The sequence below is a fragment of the Pteropus vampyrus genome, unplaced genomic scaffold (assembly GCF_000151845.1).
Source record: "Pteropus vampyrus isolate Shadow unplaced genomic scaffold, Pvam_2.0 Scaffold583, whole genome shotgun sequence".
NCBI lineage: Eukaryota > Metazoa > Chordata > Mammalia > Chiroptera > Pteropodidae > Pteropus > Pteropus vampyrus.
The window spans coordinates 2,271-22,766 of NW_011889364.1; the positions used below are offsets into that span (position 1 = coordinate 2,271).

The following is a 20,496-nucleotide window of genomic DNA, read 5'->3' on the forward strand; positions in this document are numbered from 1 at the left end:
GCCACCCACCCCATCTTCCCTCAACTGGGCAATTTGGGAGAGGGCTTGTGGCTACTGGCACCTGCCCCGGAATGGTCTGGCTGTAACTTGGGGAAGCTCTTACCTGCTCAGGTGGGTCTTCAAAGTCAGAAGCTTCCAGGGCATCCTGTATCTGGCTGTCTGGCAGGAAGTCAAGTTCCATGGCTGGAGACTCCCCTAACACAGCCTGGTCTGCAGAGTCAGGAGGGTGCTTGGGCTGGCCTGCCAGGCCGTTGAGAGCATCTGGGTTGCCCTGGTGAATCCTGGTGTCCAGGGGAGGGCCATCCACTGCTTCTCTGTGCACCAGCGGAGCAGAGGCTCCAAGGGACAGACTAAGCTCCCTGAGGTCTTGTTCATAGCTCTGGCTACCTAACTTGGTTGCCTTTTCACCCAAGGGCTGCAACAGCAAAGGCAGTGCACAGAAACCTCCCAGCCCTTCTTGATCCGAGCCTGGCACCCATGTCTGATCAACACCTGAGCCCATCTCTGAGGCTATGGGGATGGAATCTCCAACATCTACAATGGGCTCTTGGATCCCATGAGCCAAAGCCAGGAAGGCTGCAGGGCCCCCTGGGACATTACCAGGGGGCTTAGCTTCTTGCCTTGTCTCCCCTCTGCCTCCTGCAGTCTCCTTACAGAGAGGCATACCTCTGGGCAGGGCCCAGCTGTGGCCTCCATCAGGGGCCTTCCCACCCAGCCCAGCCACCTCCAGAGCCCTCTGTTCTGGCTGAGTGGGGTCTGTGCTCACGTCTGTGGTAACAATGGTCCTAAGGGAGGAGAATCTTGGGCTGCTACAGCTCCCTTGTGCTTCCCTGCCAGCCTTGCTGAGTGTCTGCATGAAGTCTGAAAGGCCCTGGACCACAGATCCAGGCTCTGGGCCCCCAGAGATCAAGCCAGGGATGCTGTCTCCTTCCTCCTGGTTGGCCCCCGCTCCTCCTTGGGCACCTTCCTCCTGTGAGGATCCTTGGTCTGGCTCCTTCTCCTCGGCTTCACTACTTGGCTGATGCCCTTTTTGGCCGCGATCGCCTGGAACCCCACCCCACTCTGTGCTTCCACCGTCTAGCAAATTGGTCCCTTGCTCCAACAGGTGATCCTGGCTGGCCCTCTCTGAGGCCAAGGGCACCGTCCCCCATTCTGGAGAGGCGTCGTTGGAGACCTCAGGCTGAGAATGCCCCCTGCCAGACACAGGTGTTACAGGGTTTTGGACGCCGTGCTTGGAGTGGGCACCATCTGCCTCCCAGACAGTGAGCCCTGGGGACTCCTCTGGTGACTGGCTTCCTGCGTGCTGGGCACTGGGCTCTGGCAGTATTTCCTGCGGAGAGAGAAAGACTCAGACTGTACTGCTTCTGTACAGTCTCATGCTGCGCAGATGACCGAAGGGATCAGCACAGTCATCCCTCTTATCCGTAGGGGATTTGTTCCAAGACCCCCAGTGGATATTTGAAACTGCAGGCAGTACTGAAACTTATACGTACCATGTTTTTTTCCTATACATACATACATACATATCTATAACAAAGTTTAATTTTTAAATTAGGCACAGTAAGAGATCAACAATTACTAATATAGGACAATTATAATATACTATAATAAAAGTTATGTGAATGGCTTTGGGACTATTATTAACTAAAATAAGGGTTACTTGAACACAAGCACTGTGATACTGTGACAGTCAATCTGATAACCAAGACAGCTACTAAGTGACTAAAGGCTGGGGAGCATGTACAGCGTGGAGATGTTAGACAAAGGGATGATTCAAGCCCCAGGAAGGACGGCCTGAGAATTCATCACGCTATTCAGAATGGTGCAAAATTTAAAAACTTCTGAGTTATTTATTTCTGGAATTTTCCACTTAATATTTTCAGACTGCAGTTAACCACAAGTAACTGACACTACGGAGAGCAAAACCGCAGATAAGGGGGGACGACTGTACCAGTACAGGGCAGAGCTCTGTGCCAGGGGCTGGAGGGGGAAATGGAATCCTTCCTTCCGTCAGCTGCTTCTTCCCACCAGCACTGGGCATGCGGAGGTCAAGGATATAAAAATCAAGGGGGCCTACGAATCGCACCAATGTCAATTGCCTGGTGATGGCAATGGATTATAGACATGTTAAGATGTTACTGCTGTGGGAAGCTAGGGAAGGGAACACAGAGACCTCTCTGTGTTTTGTTTTTTAAATTGTGGTATAATATATACAAGAAAAGATTTACCATTTTAACCATTTTTAAGTAACTCTATATAGTTTTATTAAGATAAAAACTGAGTGTGGTATGAAGTTTACATTGAAACGAAGTTTTCACAGAAACCTACCACATATACAAAGGTTTTACAATGGAGGTCTACATGCAGGTCTAGATGATACCAAGACCTGATGTATATATCATGATTCAAGACAGCATTTTGAGTATTAGTTCTTAGGATTAAAAAAATAATTTTTGTTTTGTGTTTCAAAGTGAACCACAGCCCAAGTATGAAAGTTCAATCTTGAGACCAGGGCTTTTGAAGTGATTTGATGAATTTGTGCTGTCAGTGACTGAACCCTGCCACCAATGGTTTCAGGGAGGCTCTGAAAATTTTCCACTCTAAGAGTATGGGCCCTTCTCTTTATTCTCACACTTCCTATGCCACCCTCCCCCCCACCCAGTACCTCAGCCAGTGGCTTGGATGGAAAAGCTAGTATTTATAACTTCATAATTAGAAAAGAAAGGGGTCTTGTGTCTATTTCAAGAATTAGCACCTCTAAAACAGAATGATCTGCCTTTGTATCTGCTCCAATAAAAGACTTTCCCTCCTCGACCAGTTTCCAACCTCAAAATGGCAGCTGTGTTAACTTACAAACTTAGCCCTTTGCTGAGAATAGTATTAAACTCAGGCAGGGAACACCCTGGCTTATAAGCTTCAAGTATTCACAGCTTTTAAACCTTTTTTCCATTTAGAAAAAAAAAGGGGGCAGTTTGCTTCCAGCATTCATTTAACATCACACATAAGAATGCTACGTCTTCTAGGATTTGACATTCAGCAATTGAAATAGTAAAAACTGTGCCTGTCGGCTTTCTGGTATAAACGGTGATGCTGCTCAGAGCAGCGACCAAGAGTGGAGAGGGATCGGTGCCATGCTCCTTACTGGTGCATGGTGTCAGGTGGGCTGGAGGAGAGGTGCCCAGAAAAGCAACAAGCCAGGTGGCTGCGGTCGAGCCCCTCACTGAAGCGGTGTACCGTAGGCCCCAGCCAATAACCCTTCCTTCTGCTGAACCCCATTTTAACCATTTTTAAGTGCATGATTCAGTGGTATTAAGTGCATTCACATTGTTGTACAACCGTCATCATTATCTATCCCCAGAACTCTTTAATCTTGTGCAACTGAAGCTCTATCTCCATTACATGCTAACTCCCTGCCCTGGAGATCTAGCCAGGAGGTTGGGTCTGTCTCTAGTTTGTTCCTTTTTAATTGCTGGGTTTTGTTCATGGTGTGGATAGACCACAGTATGTTCAACCATTTCACCTGCTGAAAGATATTACAGATGTTCCCAAGGGGGGGCAATTACAAATACAGCCGCTGGGCACACCCACCACTCACTTTTTTAGGGGTGTATATTGCCAGACATTGTCACCCCCAGAGCTGATGGTGGCAAGGACAAGAAAGCACACTGTAAGACCACACCCAATCCTTACTTGCACAAAAGCTTCTGAGAAGCAAAGGGGTTCAAGGACAGAATGTGGGCTGCCTTTCTGAGTCTTACTAACTCGCACACAATGGAGCAAGAGGGCACTGGCCCTGAGTGCTTTGGGGCAAGCACAGCGGTCCTGAGCTGCGAGTTGCCTGCACAGCACCTGCAGTAGGAAGACATCTGTAGTGCGAAACGTTAAAAATGTAGATGTGCAGGGTGCAGATCTAGCCATTGCCAAAGAAAACCAAGGCTGGGCCAAGAAGCTGTGCCTCTATTGTTCTCAGCCTGCCAATTTTAGGGCCTTACCGAGCTAAATGCCCCACTCCCGAAGTCCTCTTCCTTTGTAGCTGCTTGTCTCGTCACTGTCTTCCTGAGTTTTGCAAACTGGGGATTGGACAATTATAATATACTATAATAAAAGTTATGTGAATGGCTTTGGGACTATTATTAACTAAAATAAGGGTTACTTGAACACAAGCACTGTGATACTGTGACAGTCAATCTGATAACCAAGACAGCTACTAAGTGACTAAAGGCTGGGGAGCATGTACAGCGTGGAGATGTTAGACAAAGGGATGATTCAAGCCCCAGGAAGGACGGCCTGAGAATTCATCACGCTATTCAGAACGGTGCAAAATTTAAAAACTTCTGAGTTATTTATTTCTGGAATTTTCCACTTAATATTTTCAGACTGCAGTTAACCACAAGTAACTGACACTACGGAGAGCAAAACCGCAGATAAGGGGGGACGACTGTACCAGTACAGGGCAGAGCTCTGTGCCAGGGGCTGGAGGGGGAAATGGAATCCTTCCTTCCGTCAGCTGCTTCTTCCCACCAGCACTGGGCATGCGGAGGTCAAGGATATAAAAATCAAGGGGGCCTACGAATCGCACCAATGTCAATTGCCTGGTGATGGCAATGGATTATAGACATGTTAAGATGTTACTGCTGTGGGAAGCTAGGGAAGGGAACACAGAGACCTCTCTGTGTTTTGTTTTTTAAATTGTGGTATAATATATACAAGAAAAGATTTACCATTTTAACCATTTTTAAGTAACTCTATATAGTTTTATTAAGATAAAAACTGAGTGTGGTATGAAGTTTACATTGAAACGAAGTTTTCACAGAAACCTACCACATATACAAAGGTTTTACAATGGAGGTCTACATGCAGGTCTAGATGATACCAAGACCTGATGTATATATCATGATTCAAGACAGCATTTTGAGTATTAGTTCTTAGGATTAAAAAAATAATTTTTGTTTTGTGTTTCAAAGTGAACCACAGCCCAAGTATGAAAGTTCAATCTTGAGACCAGGGCTTTTGAAGTGATTTGATGAATTTGTGCTGTCAGTGACTGAACCCTGCCACCAATGGTTTCAGGGAGGCTCTGAAAATTTTCCACTCTAAGAGTATGGGCCCTTCTCTTTATTCTCACACTTCCTATGCCACCCTCCCCCCCACCCAGTACCTCAGCCAGTGGCTTGGATGGAAAAGCTAGTATTTATAACTTCATAATTAGAAAAGAAAGGGGTCTTGTGTCTATTTCAAGAATTAGCACCTCTAAAACAGAATGATCTGCCTTTGTATCTGCTCCAATAAAAGACTTTCCCTCCTCGACCAGTTTCCAACCTCAAAATGGCAGCTGTGTTAACTTACAAACTTAGCCCTTTGCTGAGAATAGTATTAAACTCAGGCAGGGAACACCCTGGCTTATAAGCTTCAAGTATTCACAGCTTTTAAACCTTTTTTCCATTTAGAAAAAAAAAGGGGGCAGTTTGCTTCCAGCATTCATTTAACATCACACATAAGAATGCTACGTCTTCTAGGATTTGACATTCAGCAATTGAAATAGTAAAAACTGTGCCTGTCGGCTTTCTGGTATAAACGGTGATGCTGCTCAGAGCAGCGACCAAGAGTGGAGAGGGATCGGTGCCATGCTCCTTACTGGTGCATGGTGTCAGGTGGGCTGGAGGAGAGATGCCCAGAAAAGCAACAAGCCAGGTGGCTGCGGTCGAGCCCCTCACTGAAGCGGTGTACCGTAGGCCCCAGCCAATAACCCTTCCTTCTGCTGAACCCCATTTTAACCATTTTTAAGTGCATGATTCAGTGGTATTAAGTGCATTCACATTGTTGTACAACCGTCATCATTATCTATCCCCAGAACTCTTTAATCTTGTGCAACTGAAGCTCTATCTCCATTACATGCTAACTCCCTGCCCTGGAGATCTAGCCAGGAGGTTGGGTCTGTCTCTAGTTTGTTCCTTTTTAATTGCTGGGTTTTGTTCATGGTGTGGATAGACCACAGTATGTTCAACCATTTCACCTGCTGAAAGATATTACAGATGTTCCCAAGGGGGGGCAATTACAAATACAGCCGCTGGGCACACCCACCACTCACTTTTTTAGGGGTGTATATTGCCAGACATTGTCACCCCCAGAGCTGATGGTGGCAAGGACAAGAAAGCACACTGTAAGACCACACCCAATCCTTACTTGCACAAAAGCTTCTGAGAAGCAAAGGGGTTCAAGGACAGAATGTGGGCTGCCTTTCTGAGTCTTACTAACTCGCACACAATGGAGCAAGAGGGCACTGGCCCTGAGTGCTTTGGGGCAAGCACAGCGGTCCTGAGCTGCGAGTTGCCTGCACAGCACCTGCAGTAGGAAGACATCTGTAGTGCGAAACGTTAAAAATGTAGATGTGCAGGGTGCAGATCTAGCCATTGCCAAAGAAAACCAAGGCTGGGCCAAGAAGCTGTGCCTCTATTGTTCTCAGCCTGCCAATTTTAGGGCCTTACCGAGCTAAATGCCCCACTCTCGAAGTCCTCTTCCTTTGTAGCTGCTTGTCTCGTCACTGTCTTCCTGAGTTTTGCAAACTGGGGGACAAACCTTCCAACTGAGTTCTGTGAACCAGATACAAGAACAAAGCAGCAATAAAGGGAGGAATGAGGTTTCAGAAAGGAACCAAATAAAATACCAAAACCAGTTTCTTTCTTGTAGTTTCAAACATGGCCTTTGCCCTCCAACCCCAGGGCACACTCTCACCAGCCGTTGGCCTTGAGGATGAAGAGGCAGGCACTCCAGCTGAAGGGGGGCAACATCCTGTGCACATAAGCAAGGCTACCAAGCAGGCTCACCTGGGAAGGTGGGAAGGGAACTGGCTCATTTTCCGGTTGCCTGAGGAGCCTAGAGGGGCCTCCTGCTTCCTTGTTCGGGGAGCTGGGTGGAGAAAGACAAATAGGAAATTCTGGAGAATTTCTAGGGCTGTCAATGTGCATAGCGGGGCAGAGAATGCAGTCCAAAGGCGAGGTGGTACCCAGAATCTCCTAGAAAAGAGGTCCTGGAGCACCTGATGGGAGAGGGTAGAATGGGGAGGGGAGCAGCGTCCTGAGGAACATTTGACTCCAAGAAGGGTTCAGGGTCCCACATCAAGAATTCAAGCTGCTTGCTCCAGTAGCACTTTACCCTTATAATCCCAGGAACTGGCTTCTGAAGTAAGAACAGGAATTTTCATTTGGACTGACACTCCAGCCCCCAACTCCACAAATTCTAAGTTAGGGAAGTTGCAGATATGAGAAACACAGTGTCTTAAAAAGGGTATATTCATAATTGCCAAAATGTGGAAGCAACTGAGTTGGCCTTCAGTGGGTAAATGGACAAACAAGCAGTACAATGGACTACTACTCAGTCTTAAAAAGAAATGAGCTACCAAGCCATGAAAAGACATAGAGGAAACTTAAACGCATATTACTAAGAAAAATAAGTCAATCTGAAAAAGCCACGTACTGTATGATTCCAACTACATGATATTCTGGAAAAGGCAAACTGCGGAGACAGTAAAAAGATCAGTGGTTGTCAGGGTCGGGAGAGAGACGGATAAGTTTGGATTTTTAGGGCAGTGAAAATACTCTGTATGAGACTATAGTAGCGGATATACGTCATTATACATTTGTCTAAAGCCATAGGATGTACACCAAGAATGAACTCTAAGGTAAACTACAGGACTTTGAGTGATTACAGTGTGGCAACGTAGGTGAGTGATGGTGATAACGGGGAGGCCATGCACATGTGAGGGCAAAAAGTATGTGGGAAATTTCTATGTCTTCCTCTCGATTTTATTACAAACCTAAAACTCTCTAAAAAATAAACTCTTTAAAAAAAACATGGGTGAGGCTAAGGTTATAAAAGATGTGGCTATGTATACTGAAAAAAAAAACCTGGAACCAAAATTTCAATTAGCAATAATCATGCCTCAGATAAACCTCATTGGCTATGATACTGCTACTGCACAATAGTGAAACCAAAATTTCATATGATTTCAACTTTGGAAGTAGAACGAGGAAAAGCATGAAGATATGCTACTGGGCTTGAATTGTACCTGGGGAGGTTATAGAGAAAGAATAAGTCTAGATGCCTCCAGCAAGAGTCTGTTAGAAAATTTTAATTGGGATGGGTTGTTTAGGCGGCTTCTGGGTATTGGCAAGATTTCATTTCTCAACATAAACGTGTTAAGCTTGTTTGCTTTATGTTTTTTTTCTGTTATATTTTGTGCACCTGGTATTTCCTAATAAAACATTTTAAAAACAACAAAAAATGATAGGAACCTGCTTCCGTGGGTTCTGACTATTCTCATGGATGCAGATGGCAGGGTAGGTAGTAGTTGTGACCCCATCAGCCCTGTTGACCTCTCCAGGAGTGAGGAACACTGTGATACTGTCATGTCTGGAGAAACAGCTTAGGCGTGACATGTGGCTCTTCTCTTCCTATCAGAGTAGGGCTGCCTTTAGTCCTAAGACTAATAACCTGAGATCACCCGCTCCCCAGAAAACAGTGGTCAGTCAGACCACATGCCTTCTCTGAAGATTTTGAGTAACAGGAACCTTCCTTCTCCTAACTCACACTAACCCTTTCTACTTTGCTATAGTTGCATGTAGTTTAACCCCATGGAAGATAAGACTAAATTGTTCTCCAGACCCTCTTTCTTTTTCCCCACCGTGCTTAATTACATATTTCCTGGAAAAAAAAAAAAGGGGGAACTGAGAAACCATAGTGGTTAGGAACACAGGAGTAAGACACACCAGAGCCCCAGCCTGCCTTGTTACCAGATCAGTGGTCTTAGGCAAGTCATTTGATCTCTCAAAACCTTAGAATCCTCACCTGACAGATGAGGATAAAAACCTATTTCACAGTGCCATGAGAGTTGAAAGAGCTGATATATGCAGGGCATTTATTATTAACACTCTGTCTATCACATAATGATTCTCTTTTACTGATTATTATTTAGCAGACCTACTCCTTCGGTACCTTCTTGATCAAGAAGAAATGTGGGGTCTATAGCCATCCTACCCTGAACAAGCCCGATCCCGTCTGATCTTGGAAGCTAAGCAGGGTCAGGCCTGGTTAGTACTTAGATGGGTGACCACCTAGGAAGATGAGGTGCTGTAGGCATAAAAAATCAAAAATATAAAGGATTGTAAGCTGACAAGGTCCTTACAATCTGTGAGGTCAACCAAGGGTTGCCTAGCCAAAAAAAAAAAAAAGAAGAAGAAGGAATGTGGGATAAATATGGATCTGACCAGCAGACAGGATGAGCTGCATTCTATAACTAAGTGACCTCGAAAAATTCAAGATTTTCCTTGCCCAGGGTTAAAACATTGACCTTTCTCAATAAAGAGGACAGTCTGGGAGGAAAGCTTCAAGAAGCAGAATCCAAGAACCCTGAGTCCCTAGGAGAGAGGCCTGGCATTGGGTTATGTCGGTACCCTCCCCTCTGCATCCTGTTCACTAAGCAGGTGTGCTGTGCCCACTGTCATTGGGGAGGTCTGCTGAACTGTTCTGAGCCACTTACCTGGAAGCCACCTGTCCTGGTTCCTCCCCACTCTGCTCTGCTGAGGGAGCAGGTCCTGCCCTGCCTTCTGACTCCTCAGGGTGACATGAAGGGTCCAACTCGTAACTCTGGGAAGCCCTGTCAGAGTCTCTGAGCCTTGGGTGCTTTGGGGGTTTCAGAGGATGAATTCCTTCTCCTCCTGGTTTAAAGATAAAGGAAGACAAAAGGAATGGAGATGCCAGGAGCATGTACTGTCATGGATGACAACCAAACTTGGAAGGGCCACAGTTGCAATGTGAGCAGGTTTGTTCCAAGGGCAGGAAACCCCTACTCTGACAGTTGCCTGGAGACCGAGATGAGATGGAACCTCATCCAGGTGGGACCTAAGAGCTTATGTGGCTGTAGGATTCAAAGGCTTTTTACCTATGGCCTGGTCATGACTGTAGTTGAATCCTGAGCTGGCCAAGGCTGGCTCCAACTACATGAAACAACCTGGCCCTGCCTACTGTCTGTCTCTCTGGTGAGAGGTGTGTGCTGGCTCCTTCGGGTCTCAGCTCAAACATCCCTGCAGAGAGGCCACACTCTGACTTCTCTATAGAGTATCTCCTTTCAGGCCCATGCTGTTTCATTCACTTCATAGCTTTTCTGCAAGTATTGATGTACTGGGTCATTTCTGTCTCCCTCACTACAATCTGCTCCTTGCCAGGAGGGACTTCATCTATCACACTCTCTGCTGGAGCTCGAGTGTCTAGAAGAACATATAGTACTCTGTCAGTGCACCATAAATATTTGGTAGGTGACTGAATAAACACATTGAAAATGCAGATCACTTCCCGGGAAACACAGATAAAACTAAATTATGTACCATCTAGTTTTCCATGATGCCTGAAGACTACTTATCCTGGGAAAACTGGGACCCAGTGTCATTAAGTGCTAAAGAAGAGATGTTTTAGCTGCCACTCGGTCTCTTATATCTCTACAATACCTTCCCCATCACTGAGAGCAACTGAGAGCCTAAAAGTGCTTATTAACATGTCTGTTGAATGAAGGAAGCTCCTTTACATAGAAATCGCCTATAGTGGCTAGTTTGTGAGACCTCCCCAAATCTAGCCCCAAGTGAATCATTTATTCAATGAACAAATAATAACAGTTGGCTTTATGAAGTTCCATTCCAGACACTCTCCTAAGAACTTGGGTGCGTTATGATAAAACTTTGAGGTAGGGTCCTACAGTTATGTCTGTCTTACAGATGAAAAAGCTGAAGCACATGAAAGCCAGAGTCCAGAATGGGATCCAAGCATCCAACTCCAGAGTCTGCACACTTAAGTGTACTTCAGCATTTACTGAGCACCTACCATGTACCTACCGTGCTTTTGACCAAGTCAGACAGTGAGGACAAAAGGACAAACCAGACCCAGGCTTGATCTTCCTGGAGTTGTCACAAAGCCCCTTTCCAACTTCATCTCCTTACATACCTTGAAATAAACCCACGGAATAACCCGCTCCCTCCTTATACCAACTACTAGTGTCCTCTTCGGCATTCATTCAGCTGTTTGCATTCCATTAGACCACAGCAACTTCCCTGTAATGTCTTCTAATTCTGTCAGTTATGGTTCATGTGTGCCCGTTCAGAACTTTAACCCACTGCTGTGTATTTGATTAGCTCTCTCTGTGAGGAGCATTTTTCTTTTTCCCTTGATGTCGAGGGCAGGAATTAAGTCTGCTGTGCCCTTTGATCTCATCCTCCCCCTGCCTTCCCCCTGCAACCTCATGTGCTCACCCCAGTGCTGTACCTAGAGCATGGCTCTAATGAGTTTCTTACCCAAACACATTCCCACCCTGCGGTCTCCCAGAAAAGACAAAATATAGCAGCTTCGTTTATTTGGTTTCTTAAGATGCTCAAATATCAGCTTGCTTTGCTAAACCAATGGACATTCGTACCAAATAAAAAAGCAAAAATACCAACAGAAGTAAAGAGCCTCCCACTTCCTTCCTGTGATCTGTCCCCACAGGATTAATTTAAGAAAAACTAAGGCAGAACTTCATGTTCAACACCAAAGGCCAAAGATGTCAGAGGGAAAGGGCTTCTTTCACCACCTGCCAGAATTGTCTTCTCTCTCCATCCCATCCAGTACACACAGAAACAGCTGTCCCGGGCCAGCACAGGGATACACTGAGCTGGGGAGTCCACTGCCAAGAGAGGCCCCAAATGACTTGCCGTGGGTGGGCCTGGCTGTCCCCAGCTTCCCCCTCCAAGGTCACATAAATTCCTGTGTCTCCAAGCAGCCTGTTGCTCATCTCTGCACAAAATATTTCAATCTGTTGATAATTTTTTTGTCCCACATTTTGGTAAAAAAATGAGTGCTACTCCCTAGTTCATTAAGCACAAAGTAAAGAAATCATTTCTAAACTTTTAAGAAATTTGAGTTACATTAGACAATGGACAGGAAAATGGAGCTATACTATGTAATACTGAGTTCTTTTCACCTGAGGAAATTCTCTATGCATATGGTCAAATAGACACAGTCTCAATATAGCATGAAGTCAAAGATAGAGGTTGCATAGCAATACATGTGATGATTTGAATTTCCAATAAAAAGCACTATATTTGCATATACACAGAAAAAGTTTAGAAAAAGTTTGGAAAAAGTAGTGTACTCAGGTTCGTTTCCTGTTTTTTTATGCTGTACCATTAGATTGATCCTTGTCTTATGGTTGCACTGGACGTTAACATTAGGGGAAGGTGAGAAAAAGGCACACAGAACTCTGCACTGTTTTTGCAACTTTTCTGTAAGCCCCAAATTATTTCAAAATGAAAAGCTTTTTTAAAAAAAAGTCTGGAAGGATAATCATAACAGCAGCATATATTTGTGTACTACCTAGGGTCTCTTCTTGGTGCTTTACAAATACTAATCGACATGTGAGCTCTAGGGCAGTTCTCAACCTAGGCACTATTGACATTTGGGGCACTACTGATTGGGATGGGATCATTCTGTCCTGTGAAAACCAAAAATGTCTCTAGATATTGCCAACTATCCTCTGGAGTGCAAATTCCTCCCCCATCCAGGTTGAAAATCACTGTTCTAAAAAATAAAAAGTGTTCTTATTATCCTTTATTTACAGAAGAGGTGAAGTGAGGCACAGAGTAAGCCATCTTTCCTCACACAGTGAGCAGCAGAGCTGGGAAGAACCTAGGTTTTTGGTTCAGGAGTGAAGCACTTACTTAGCCACATACTAGATGGCCTTGCAGCACCTCAAGCTCTATTCGGGGGTGGTCTCTGAGAGTGGGCCTGTAGAGGCTGGCCCCCTGCCCTGAAACCTGGGGACCTCTCTTTGATTGTGGGACCCCACCAGAGGCTGGAGGAAGCTCCACAAAGCTTTCACTTTCTACTGTACGTACTCCTCCATAATTTACAGTTTTCTTACAGGTGTTAAATCATTTTTTAAAGGAGCCCGGTGTGGTCATGTTAGCATTTCTGCAGTAAGCCCACATTCTTAAGAGCAGAAGCAGCAATAAAGAGACCAAAGTTCAAATACCTGAGGTCCGAAGCTTCTTTCTCTTACTCATTTTATCCCTTCCTTGAGAAATCTGAAAACAATGAGCAGAATCCAATCATTACAAGCAGTCCCTGTCCCTAGGTACAGACCCAGTGACATTAGATGAGGGCAGAACTCCCCCCCCCCAACCTTGGCGCATCTGGCTGCCCTGAAGGGTTATTTGGACCCCAAGGGGACACAAGCTGGGAGTCATAGTGACCTTGGACCATGGCTAGGTAAGAACGCGAACCTCCTCTATGCTACAGAGAGAAGAAAGGTAATTGTCCATCTTCTGCCCAGGATGTGAGAATGCATAGGCGGGGATGGGGCAGCAGTGTCTTCCGTAGGAAGCCTTGGGGGCTCTTCAAGGAGCTAAACGCCCTTTGGGGGATGCCAGGGACCTTGAAGGACAGGAGTCACCACAGGGCAATTCCTCCCAGCCTTGGTGGCAGACAAGCCCAAACCGACCTGGGCCAGAGAAGTTGTTGAGGTTCCTCTGTCCTTATCAGGAACTAGGTAAGTCTGCCTGGAGCTGTTGGGAGACAATTCAGTTAAATTATCTGCGTGAAATATTTTGGAGAAAATGAAAGGCAAGTTGGCCCCTCACAGAGGCTGGGCAGCTCCGTGGTCTAGAGCTGAAGGGCCAGGAGGCCTGAGGCCTGAATGCTGTGGACCGCCTTCGAGTGACCAGGCCCAAACTAACCCTGCCCCCGCCACAGAAAAGTGAGGACTGCCCAGACTTGGAGAGCCAGATGAGATCGTAGCCCGCTGGTGGCCGCGGAACGCAGTGAAGCGTGGGCCGCCGCCGCCGCCGCCGCCCCTCACACTTGGCGCGCGCTCTGCCTTTCCCGCGCACTGCAAGACTCAGCTGCGCGCATGCGCAACGCCAGCATTGCCCCCTCACACCGCGCACGCTCCGCCTCTTTTCCGCACCACCTGCAGAACCGCCCTCCGCACCGCAACGCGCACGCACGCTCGCGCGCTGCCTGCCGGGAGTTGTAGTTTCAGTGCTGCGGGCTGGGCAAGTCCAGTGGCCGCGCTCCGGTGCCGCGGCGCCTGAACGACGAGGCGGAAGTAGGACGGACACTCAGGAGACCCAGGACGCGGGATTGGCGGTCGCGGGGCGCCGGCGAGGGGCTCAGGAAAGGCGCGTGCGCAGCTATAGGGCCCGGGGGAAGAGGCAGGGCAAGGCGAGGCGAAGGGGCCGGTGGTCCGGGCATCTTGCCTGGAAAATGCACAAGAGTAAGGGACCCCCTGGACCCCCGGGCCGAGGCGCCGCCGCCGCCCGCCAGGTGAGTCTGTCTTTACCACTACCCCCCCCCCCCCCCCACCCCCCCACCCCCTGGCTACCCGAGGAAACCCTCCCTATCCCTGTCACACATTTAGGGGAGGGCCCTACCTCCCAGGGGAACCTGATCGCCACTCCTAGGTGATCCCTGATCCCCGCCTCCCAGGTGAGGTTCTATTCCCAAAGTGTGGCCTACTGGCCCTGGCTCCCCAGCTCGTGGCGCCCCGCCCCAGGCTCAGGGCCACCTGTTGCTGCAGCAGCTCCAGTCCTGGAGGGGAAGGCCTCCACCTGGGGTAAGAAGGACAGTTACTGCTCCCCAGGCCTGAGCACGCTTTGAATCCTCACATCAGCCAGGCCAGGACAGACTCTTTTTATGCCTATTGTACAGATGAAGACACTGAGACCTAGAGAGGTGAAGACACCTACCCAAGGTCATAAGAATTAACAGCTTGGCCAGAGTTAAGTGCAAATCCAGAGCTGCTGCCATGAGCCCACAGGAATGTGACTGGATCCCTTCTCCCTGCCCCATCTCCTCTGCCTCAGGCACTGGAAGAGTTGGATTTTTCTCAGTGTTGACGTAAGGCCACAGCTTAGTGCCCAGGTGTTCGAGTCTCGCCAACCTGAAGATCGCTCTTGACTTTTGCACGTTGGATTCTTTATTTTGCAGCTCTCAGCCTCAGTTTCCTCATCTGTAAAATGGAGGCTCTAAGAGTCCCTATGTCACAGGACAGTTGTGAAAATTCATTGGGACAGTTTATGAAAAGTGCTAGAACATAGCACTCAATATGTGATACTATATTATTAGAAGGAGCCATATGTGACTCATTATTTTGCCATTTTTGACCCAGAGAAAGGGCAGTTTTGTAGTTTGACCTAATGTTATCACGTTGCGATGGGTTATTAATCAGGATAGGATAGGAGGATGGGTCTGTTAATTGCAAAGACCCCACTTTCAACGTCTATGTTATTGTCAGGGCTTCTATTTGCTCATGATGCCTCCAACCTTCCTGCATGGCCCCCTCTGCTGAGGATACTGGGAGGAAAAGCCCAGGTGTGCAGAGTAGTTGTGCTTTGGGCAGAGTGAGGGGCCTGCTTTCTCCACTGCACTTAGCTAGCAGTGCATCATGGGCGCAGGCTCAGTGCGGGGAGTTGGGTCTCCCCATCTGCCCTTTGCCTTGTGTTGGTCTATGCCAGGGAGCCTGGCCCATCTTGGACACCTGTTGCACTCTGGGCTTGTTCTAGCCTCTGGCACTCCCCAGGGAAATGGCTTTCACCAAGAGGCCTGGATTCACTTCCTTCTGAGGAGACTCTGGGTTCACTGTGGCTGCCTCTAGCCAAGCGGGATGCATCCCAAGGTCTGACTGGACCCTTGCTGTTCCTACAGCTGGGCCTGCTGGTTGATCTCTCTCCGGATGGCCTGATGATCCCCGAGGATGGAGTTAACAATGAGGAACTAGAGGCTGAGTTCTTGGCTTTGGTGGGGGGCCAGCCCCAAGCTCTGGAGAAGCTCAAAGGCAAAGGTGAGACTCTCAAACCACCCTGGAGCATTTCCTGAGCTCCCACTGTGGGCAGGACTCAGAGCTGGGTGCTGGGGAGATGGGGGAAAGGAGACAGAGAAGGTCCCTGCCCTCCTGGAACCTACAATCTGGGTTAAAGGTTAAGTGATCAATTCTGGACCCAGAGTGAAGGTTAAATCCCAGCTCTGCCTCTTACTGGCTACGTTTTAATACGTCCTAATACCTGTGTGGGCATCGGTTTTCCCATCTGTAAAATGGGAATAAACCACACTTACATCACAGGAGTTAATCTTCTAGTGTTCATAAAGTACTTCACACAGGACCTGGTTATTAGTCCAACCTGCTATCTTATGATCAGAGCTGGGATGGCAGAAGCACAGAGTGATGGGAGAGACTTGTCAGCTGGGGCGGGATTCCCTGAGGAGGCACCTGCGATGGGGAATGGCACGTGGAGTTAGGGAGCACTCCTGGGAAGGTCTACAGCATAGGCAAAGGCCCTGGAGGAGTTGGCAGGGTACAGGAGACTCCACAGTAGTTGTATGGGGCTGGGTCCCAGAGGGCACACGGAACTTTTACACTTTCTACTAATTCAGTTGATCCTCATTATTTATGAATTCTGTATTTATGAATTCATCTACTGGCTAAACTTTGTTTAAAACTCCAAATCAATACATGTAACTCTTTTGCAGTCTTTTTTGGACATACACAGATCCATAAAAAGTTTGAGTCACCCGACTTGCCCAGTGTCACACAGTGAGAAATTTCCAGAGCCAGAGTTTGAACTCAGCCTCGATAAGAAAGGGATGAGGCCAGCGAGGTCAGCTGGGGAGCGGGGCCATGCCTGGCAACTTGAGGGCAGTGGGGTGCCATAGAAGGACCAGGAGGGGGACATGCTACCCCGCTGCCTGCTACCCTATTTGTTAGGGTCATGGGTGACTGGGACAGGAGGCTGGGGACTCTCAAAGGATCCCAGTCCACCTGGTGCCTCCCTCTGCCACAGGACCCCTGCCCATGGAGGCCATTGAGAAGATGGCCAGCTTGTGCATGAGAGACGAGGATGAGGAGGAGGGGACAGACGAGGAGGATGTGGAGGCTGATGATGACCTGCTGGTGAGCATCGAGAGCGGAGCAGGGGGCTGTTCCCCCATTGTTGCCTGGTCCATTGGGCCCTCACTCAGGCCCCTGGCCTTTTGTCCCTACAGGCGGAATTAAATGAGGTCCTTGGGGAGGAGCAGAATACTTTGGAGTCCCACCCTCCTGTGGCCCAGGTATACCTCCAACAACCCTGCTCCCTGCAGCCCAGGTTCAAGGCCCTCGCTTACCCCATTTAGCCATGCAACCTCAGGCAGGTGATAGAACACCTCTGAGTCTCAGTTCTCTGTACTGGGAAAGTGGATAATAAATTCTGTCCTGCAAGGGTGTGGGCAACTGGCTCAGGGGTCATACACCTGGTGTGCAGTAGGCTCTCAACCAAGGAAACCTTCAGGGTGGGCCGAGTTGGGTTACCACCTGCCCACACCATGCCCCTGGCCCCTCCCACAGCCAAAGGCCTCAGCCCCCAGCCCTGGGATAGAGGCCACCTTGCAGGAGAGGCTGGCCCTTTACCAGGCAGCAATGGAAAGTGCTAAGCAAGCCGGAGATGGTGCCAAAATGCGGCGCTATGACCGGGGACTTAAGGTAAACAGGCAGATGGGAGGGTTCCAGGACCCCACCACCTCAGCCAACTCTGGGCTCCTCTGAAACCCACATTTATGCCTTCTCCCAGACACTGGAAAACCTGTTGGCCTCTGTTCGGAAGGGCAATGCCATTGATGAAGAGGACATCCCACCACCTGTTGCCATGGGGAAGGGCCTGTCGGCCACACCCAGTCACACCCCTGCACCCACTCCACCAGCCTCTGTGAACCTGCCGGCCCCAGAACCTAGGGTCACAGTGGAGAGTCTTCCTCCTGCTCCCCCAGCTTTGTCCCTGGGCTTGGCTAGGCCGCAGCTGCCCCTAGGTAGGCAAAGGGCAGGGCTGGGCTGACGGGATGTTGGGGGATGTATTCAGCCCTTGGCTTCTGGGCAGGGGGCGGGGTGGGGGGCGGCCTGGGAAGGGGCGTGGCATGGTTCAGACTCTGTACTGATTATTAGATATTGTAAGCACCCCTCCTCTTCCCAGGTGTGCATGCTCCTGGAGTTCATTAAAACCTTTTTTTTCTTTTCTTTTCTTTTTTTTTTTGTGGTAGTGGTAAAATATACATAGCATAACATTTGCCATTTTAACCATTTCTTAGTGTGCAATTGACTGGCATTTCTTACATTTCCAATGTTGTGCAACCATCACCTGTAATTTCCCAAACTTCATCTCAAATAGAAACTGTGTCCCCATTAAACACTATCTCCCCATCCCCTCCCTTAGCCTGGGGTCATATATTTTGGTTACAAACCTATTTGTCCTTTTATGTCTGTCTTCCTTCACTTAGCATAACATTGCAGCCTGTATCAGAACTCAATTCCTTTTTAGGACTGAGTGACATTCTCACTTATAGAATTTTAAAGGAGTAATTCTCAAGTACTCAGCTTATCTTTTCACCTAGCTGGAGGAAGCATCTACCTAGAGGTTTACCTTCCCCAACCTCCCCCTCTTCAGTCTCCCGGCTGCCACTATAGGAAAGAAGTATTCACTCCTCTCCTTTCTGGAATCTGAACTCTGGGCCAAGCTTCAGGGGCAAATGCCGGGGGCTGGAGCTCATGAGACGACAGTAAAGGCTGGCCTGGGGTTGAGATTGGGAACACCTGGACGCCAGGTCTCTAAATCCTCTGCAGCCAGTCTGTTCTCTAAGGCAGTGGTTTTGGCAATGTTCAAGAAAGCCTGTCTTCTGAAATTTGCAACTGAAACCACCCCAAATTTTTCAGGATAGAGTTTTTGGCATATAGGTTGGCAAGGATTCAGAGAATTGTGTGACAAGACTCTGTCCCTTCCCACCTGTTCGTTGTCGTGAAGCAGGTTTCTCTACACTTAAAAAAAAAAAAATAGGAAAGAAGTGACTAGGGAAACAGGAGTTAAATGTCAGGAGGTGGACCCACCCTCCACCATGGCCTCCAAGAACTACCCACCCTCGCACTTGGGCCCCCAAGCACCTCGACAATGTGCTCATGCACACAAGCCTTCCACTGGTCCCCTTCGGTTTTAGGCTGGGCTGCAGCCCCGCAGTATTGCTCCATCCGCTGTTCTAGCAAGAAGTGCCTTACCAATAAAATTTTACTCCTGGGATGTAATAGCTGTATATCAGAAAGCTTGAGAGATATTTAGGCTCTGCTGAATTATGTGCTAAATTTAATCGTAACAATAGTTCAACCTCAGAAGAAAATTTTTTTAACGCTGAGAGAGGCTTGGGATGACAGTAAAGGAAACCAATCACATGTCAAGGTATTTTGCTTCAACCTGCAGATACCTTCTCAGGCAGCTACACCTAAACTTAAAGCAAAGGGTCCAGTTGTTTCTCTAGGTCGTGTTGCTAGGATTTGTGGACACTGGGTGGTGTATCTATTGTGCTTTGTTTTTTTATACCATCAATTGTACCTATCCCTTTCAATTTAGAGATACTTCCTCTGAAAATGTATTGCACATATTATTTGAAACTGTTACATATTTTTTAAATAGCAGTTTAATCATCTGTTTCTCAACTTTGCTGATATACCAGATGAATGTATTTTGGTTGCAAATGTATGATAGGGTGGTCAAAAAGGGCTTTCAGATACATACATAGATCATATCATGATAAAATTCTGTGGGGGACATGGATAGAAATAAGAGAAGATGTGAAATGCCCAGCTGCTAAAAGTGAGCCCTGAGAAATATTTTATAAGTAAATATTGGTACATACCCAAAAGAATTGAAAGCAGAAGACATGAATAGATATTTGTATACCATATTCATAGCATTATTCACAATAGGTAGAAGCGACCCCAGTGTCTACTGGTGGATGTACGGATAAATAAAATGGTATATCTGCATTATAGAACATTATGCAACCTTAAAAAGGAAAGACATTTTGACACATGCTTTGATGTGGATCAACCTTGAGAATATTATGCTAGATGAAATAAGTCAGTCACAAAAGAACAAATACTATATAATTTCACTTAATGTGATGTCCTTAGAGGAGTGAAATTTAGAGACACAAAGTGGAATGGTGAATGCAAGGGCCTGGGGAGGGGGAGGAGGAGTTAGTGTTTAAAGGGACAGAGTTTCATTTTGGGAAGATGAACAAGTTCCAGAGACAGATGGTGGTGATGGTTGTACACAACAACATGAATGTGCTTACCACCACTGAACTATACCTTAAAAAATGGTTAAGTTGGTGAATTTTACCTTATACATATTTAGCCATATTAAAAAAAATGAATATGGGTGAGTTTCAAATTACGGTGCTAGTTAAAAAACATTAGGTTTAAAAGAGTGGTGTCTTGGTTTTCTTTTTCAAATGTCTATTTGGCAAGACACTGAGAATGATAACCTTGGCCACTTTTGAAACTTAAGATGAAAAATTTTAGATGTCAACTTAAAAATGCAGAAGGGTACATAAAATTTTCCAGAATATTTTGGAGGGCACAACAGCAGTGGCTCCGGAGTCTGCCAAGACTGAGTTGAGTCC

The 20,496-nt window shown here is 47.3% G+C and overlaps 2 protein-coding genes and 2 pseudogenes across 7 annotated transcripts in view; 2 read left to right on the forward strand and 2 right to left on the reverse strand.

Annotated features, from left to right (window-relative positions):
- Positions 1-103: 103 nt before the first annotated feature.
- CUNH19orf57 (chromosome unknown C19orf57 homolog) lies at positions 104-14,009 on the reverse strand (the record flags this gene model as incomplete). Its single annotated transcript, XM_023525638.1, has 7 exons — positions 13,792-14,009; positions 13,520-13,583; positions 13,052-13,103; positions 9,536-9,713; positions 6,825-6,906; positions 6,486-6,590; positions 104-1,330 (listed from the first exon to the last, which is right to left on the reverse strand). Coding segments are annotated over exons 3-7 (1,623 nt in total), but the record flags the coding sequence as incomplete, so codon positions are not given.
- LOC111733600 lies at positions 7,899-7,983 on the reverse strand (annotated as a pseudogene).
- Positions 9,017-9,135, forward strand: LOC111733597 (annotated as a pseudogene).
- The window catches only part of CC2D1A (coiled-coil and C2 domain containing 1A), a 14,717-nt gene continuing 8,229 nt past the window's right edge, over positions 14,009-20,496 (forward strand). For 4 of the 6 annotated variants that reach the window (XM_011384461.2, XM_011384464.2, XM_011384463.2 and 1 more), the window contains exons 1-6: positions 14,009-14,343; positions 15,724-15,859; positions 16,857-16,966; positions 17,059-17,124; positions 17,399-17,533; positions 17,622-17,856. In XM_011384461.2, coding sequence (XP_011382763.1) covers positions 14,284-14,343; positions 15,724-15,859; positions 16,857-16,966; positions 17,059-17,124; positions 17,399-17,533; positions 17,622-17,856 — 742 coding nt within the window. In that variant the 5' untranslated portion in view covers positions 14,009-14,283. Of the gene's footprint in view, positions 14,344-15,723; positions 15,860-16,545; positions 16,674-16,856; positions 16,967-17,058; positions 17,125-17,398; positions 17,534-17,621; positions 17,857-20,496 lie in introns of those variants that run through there. The other 2 variants (XM_011384466.2, XM_023525634.1) reach the window with 2 other exon arrangements.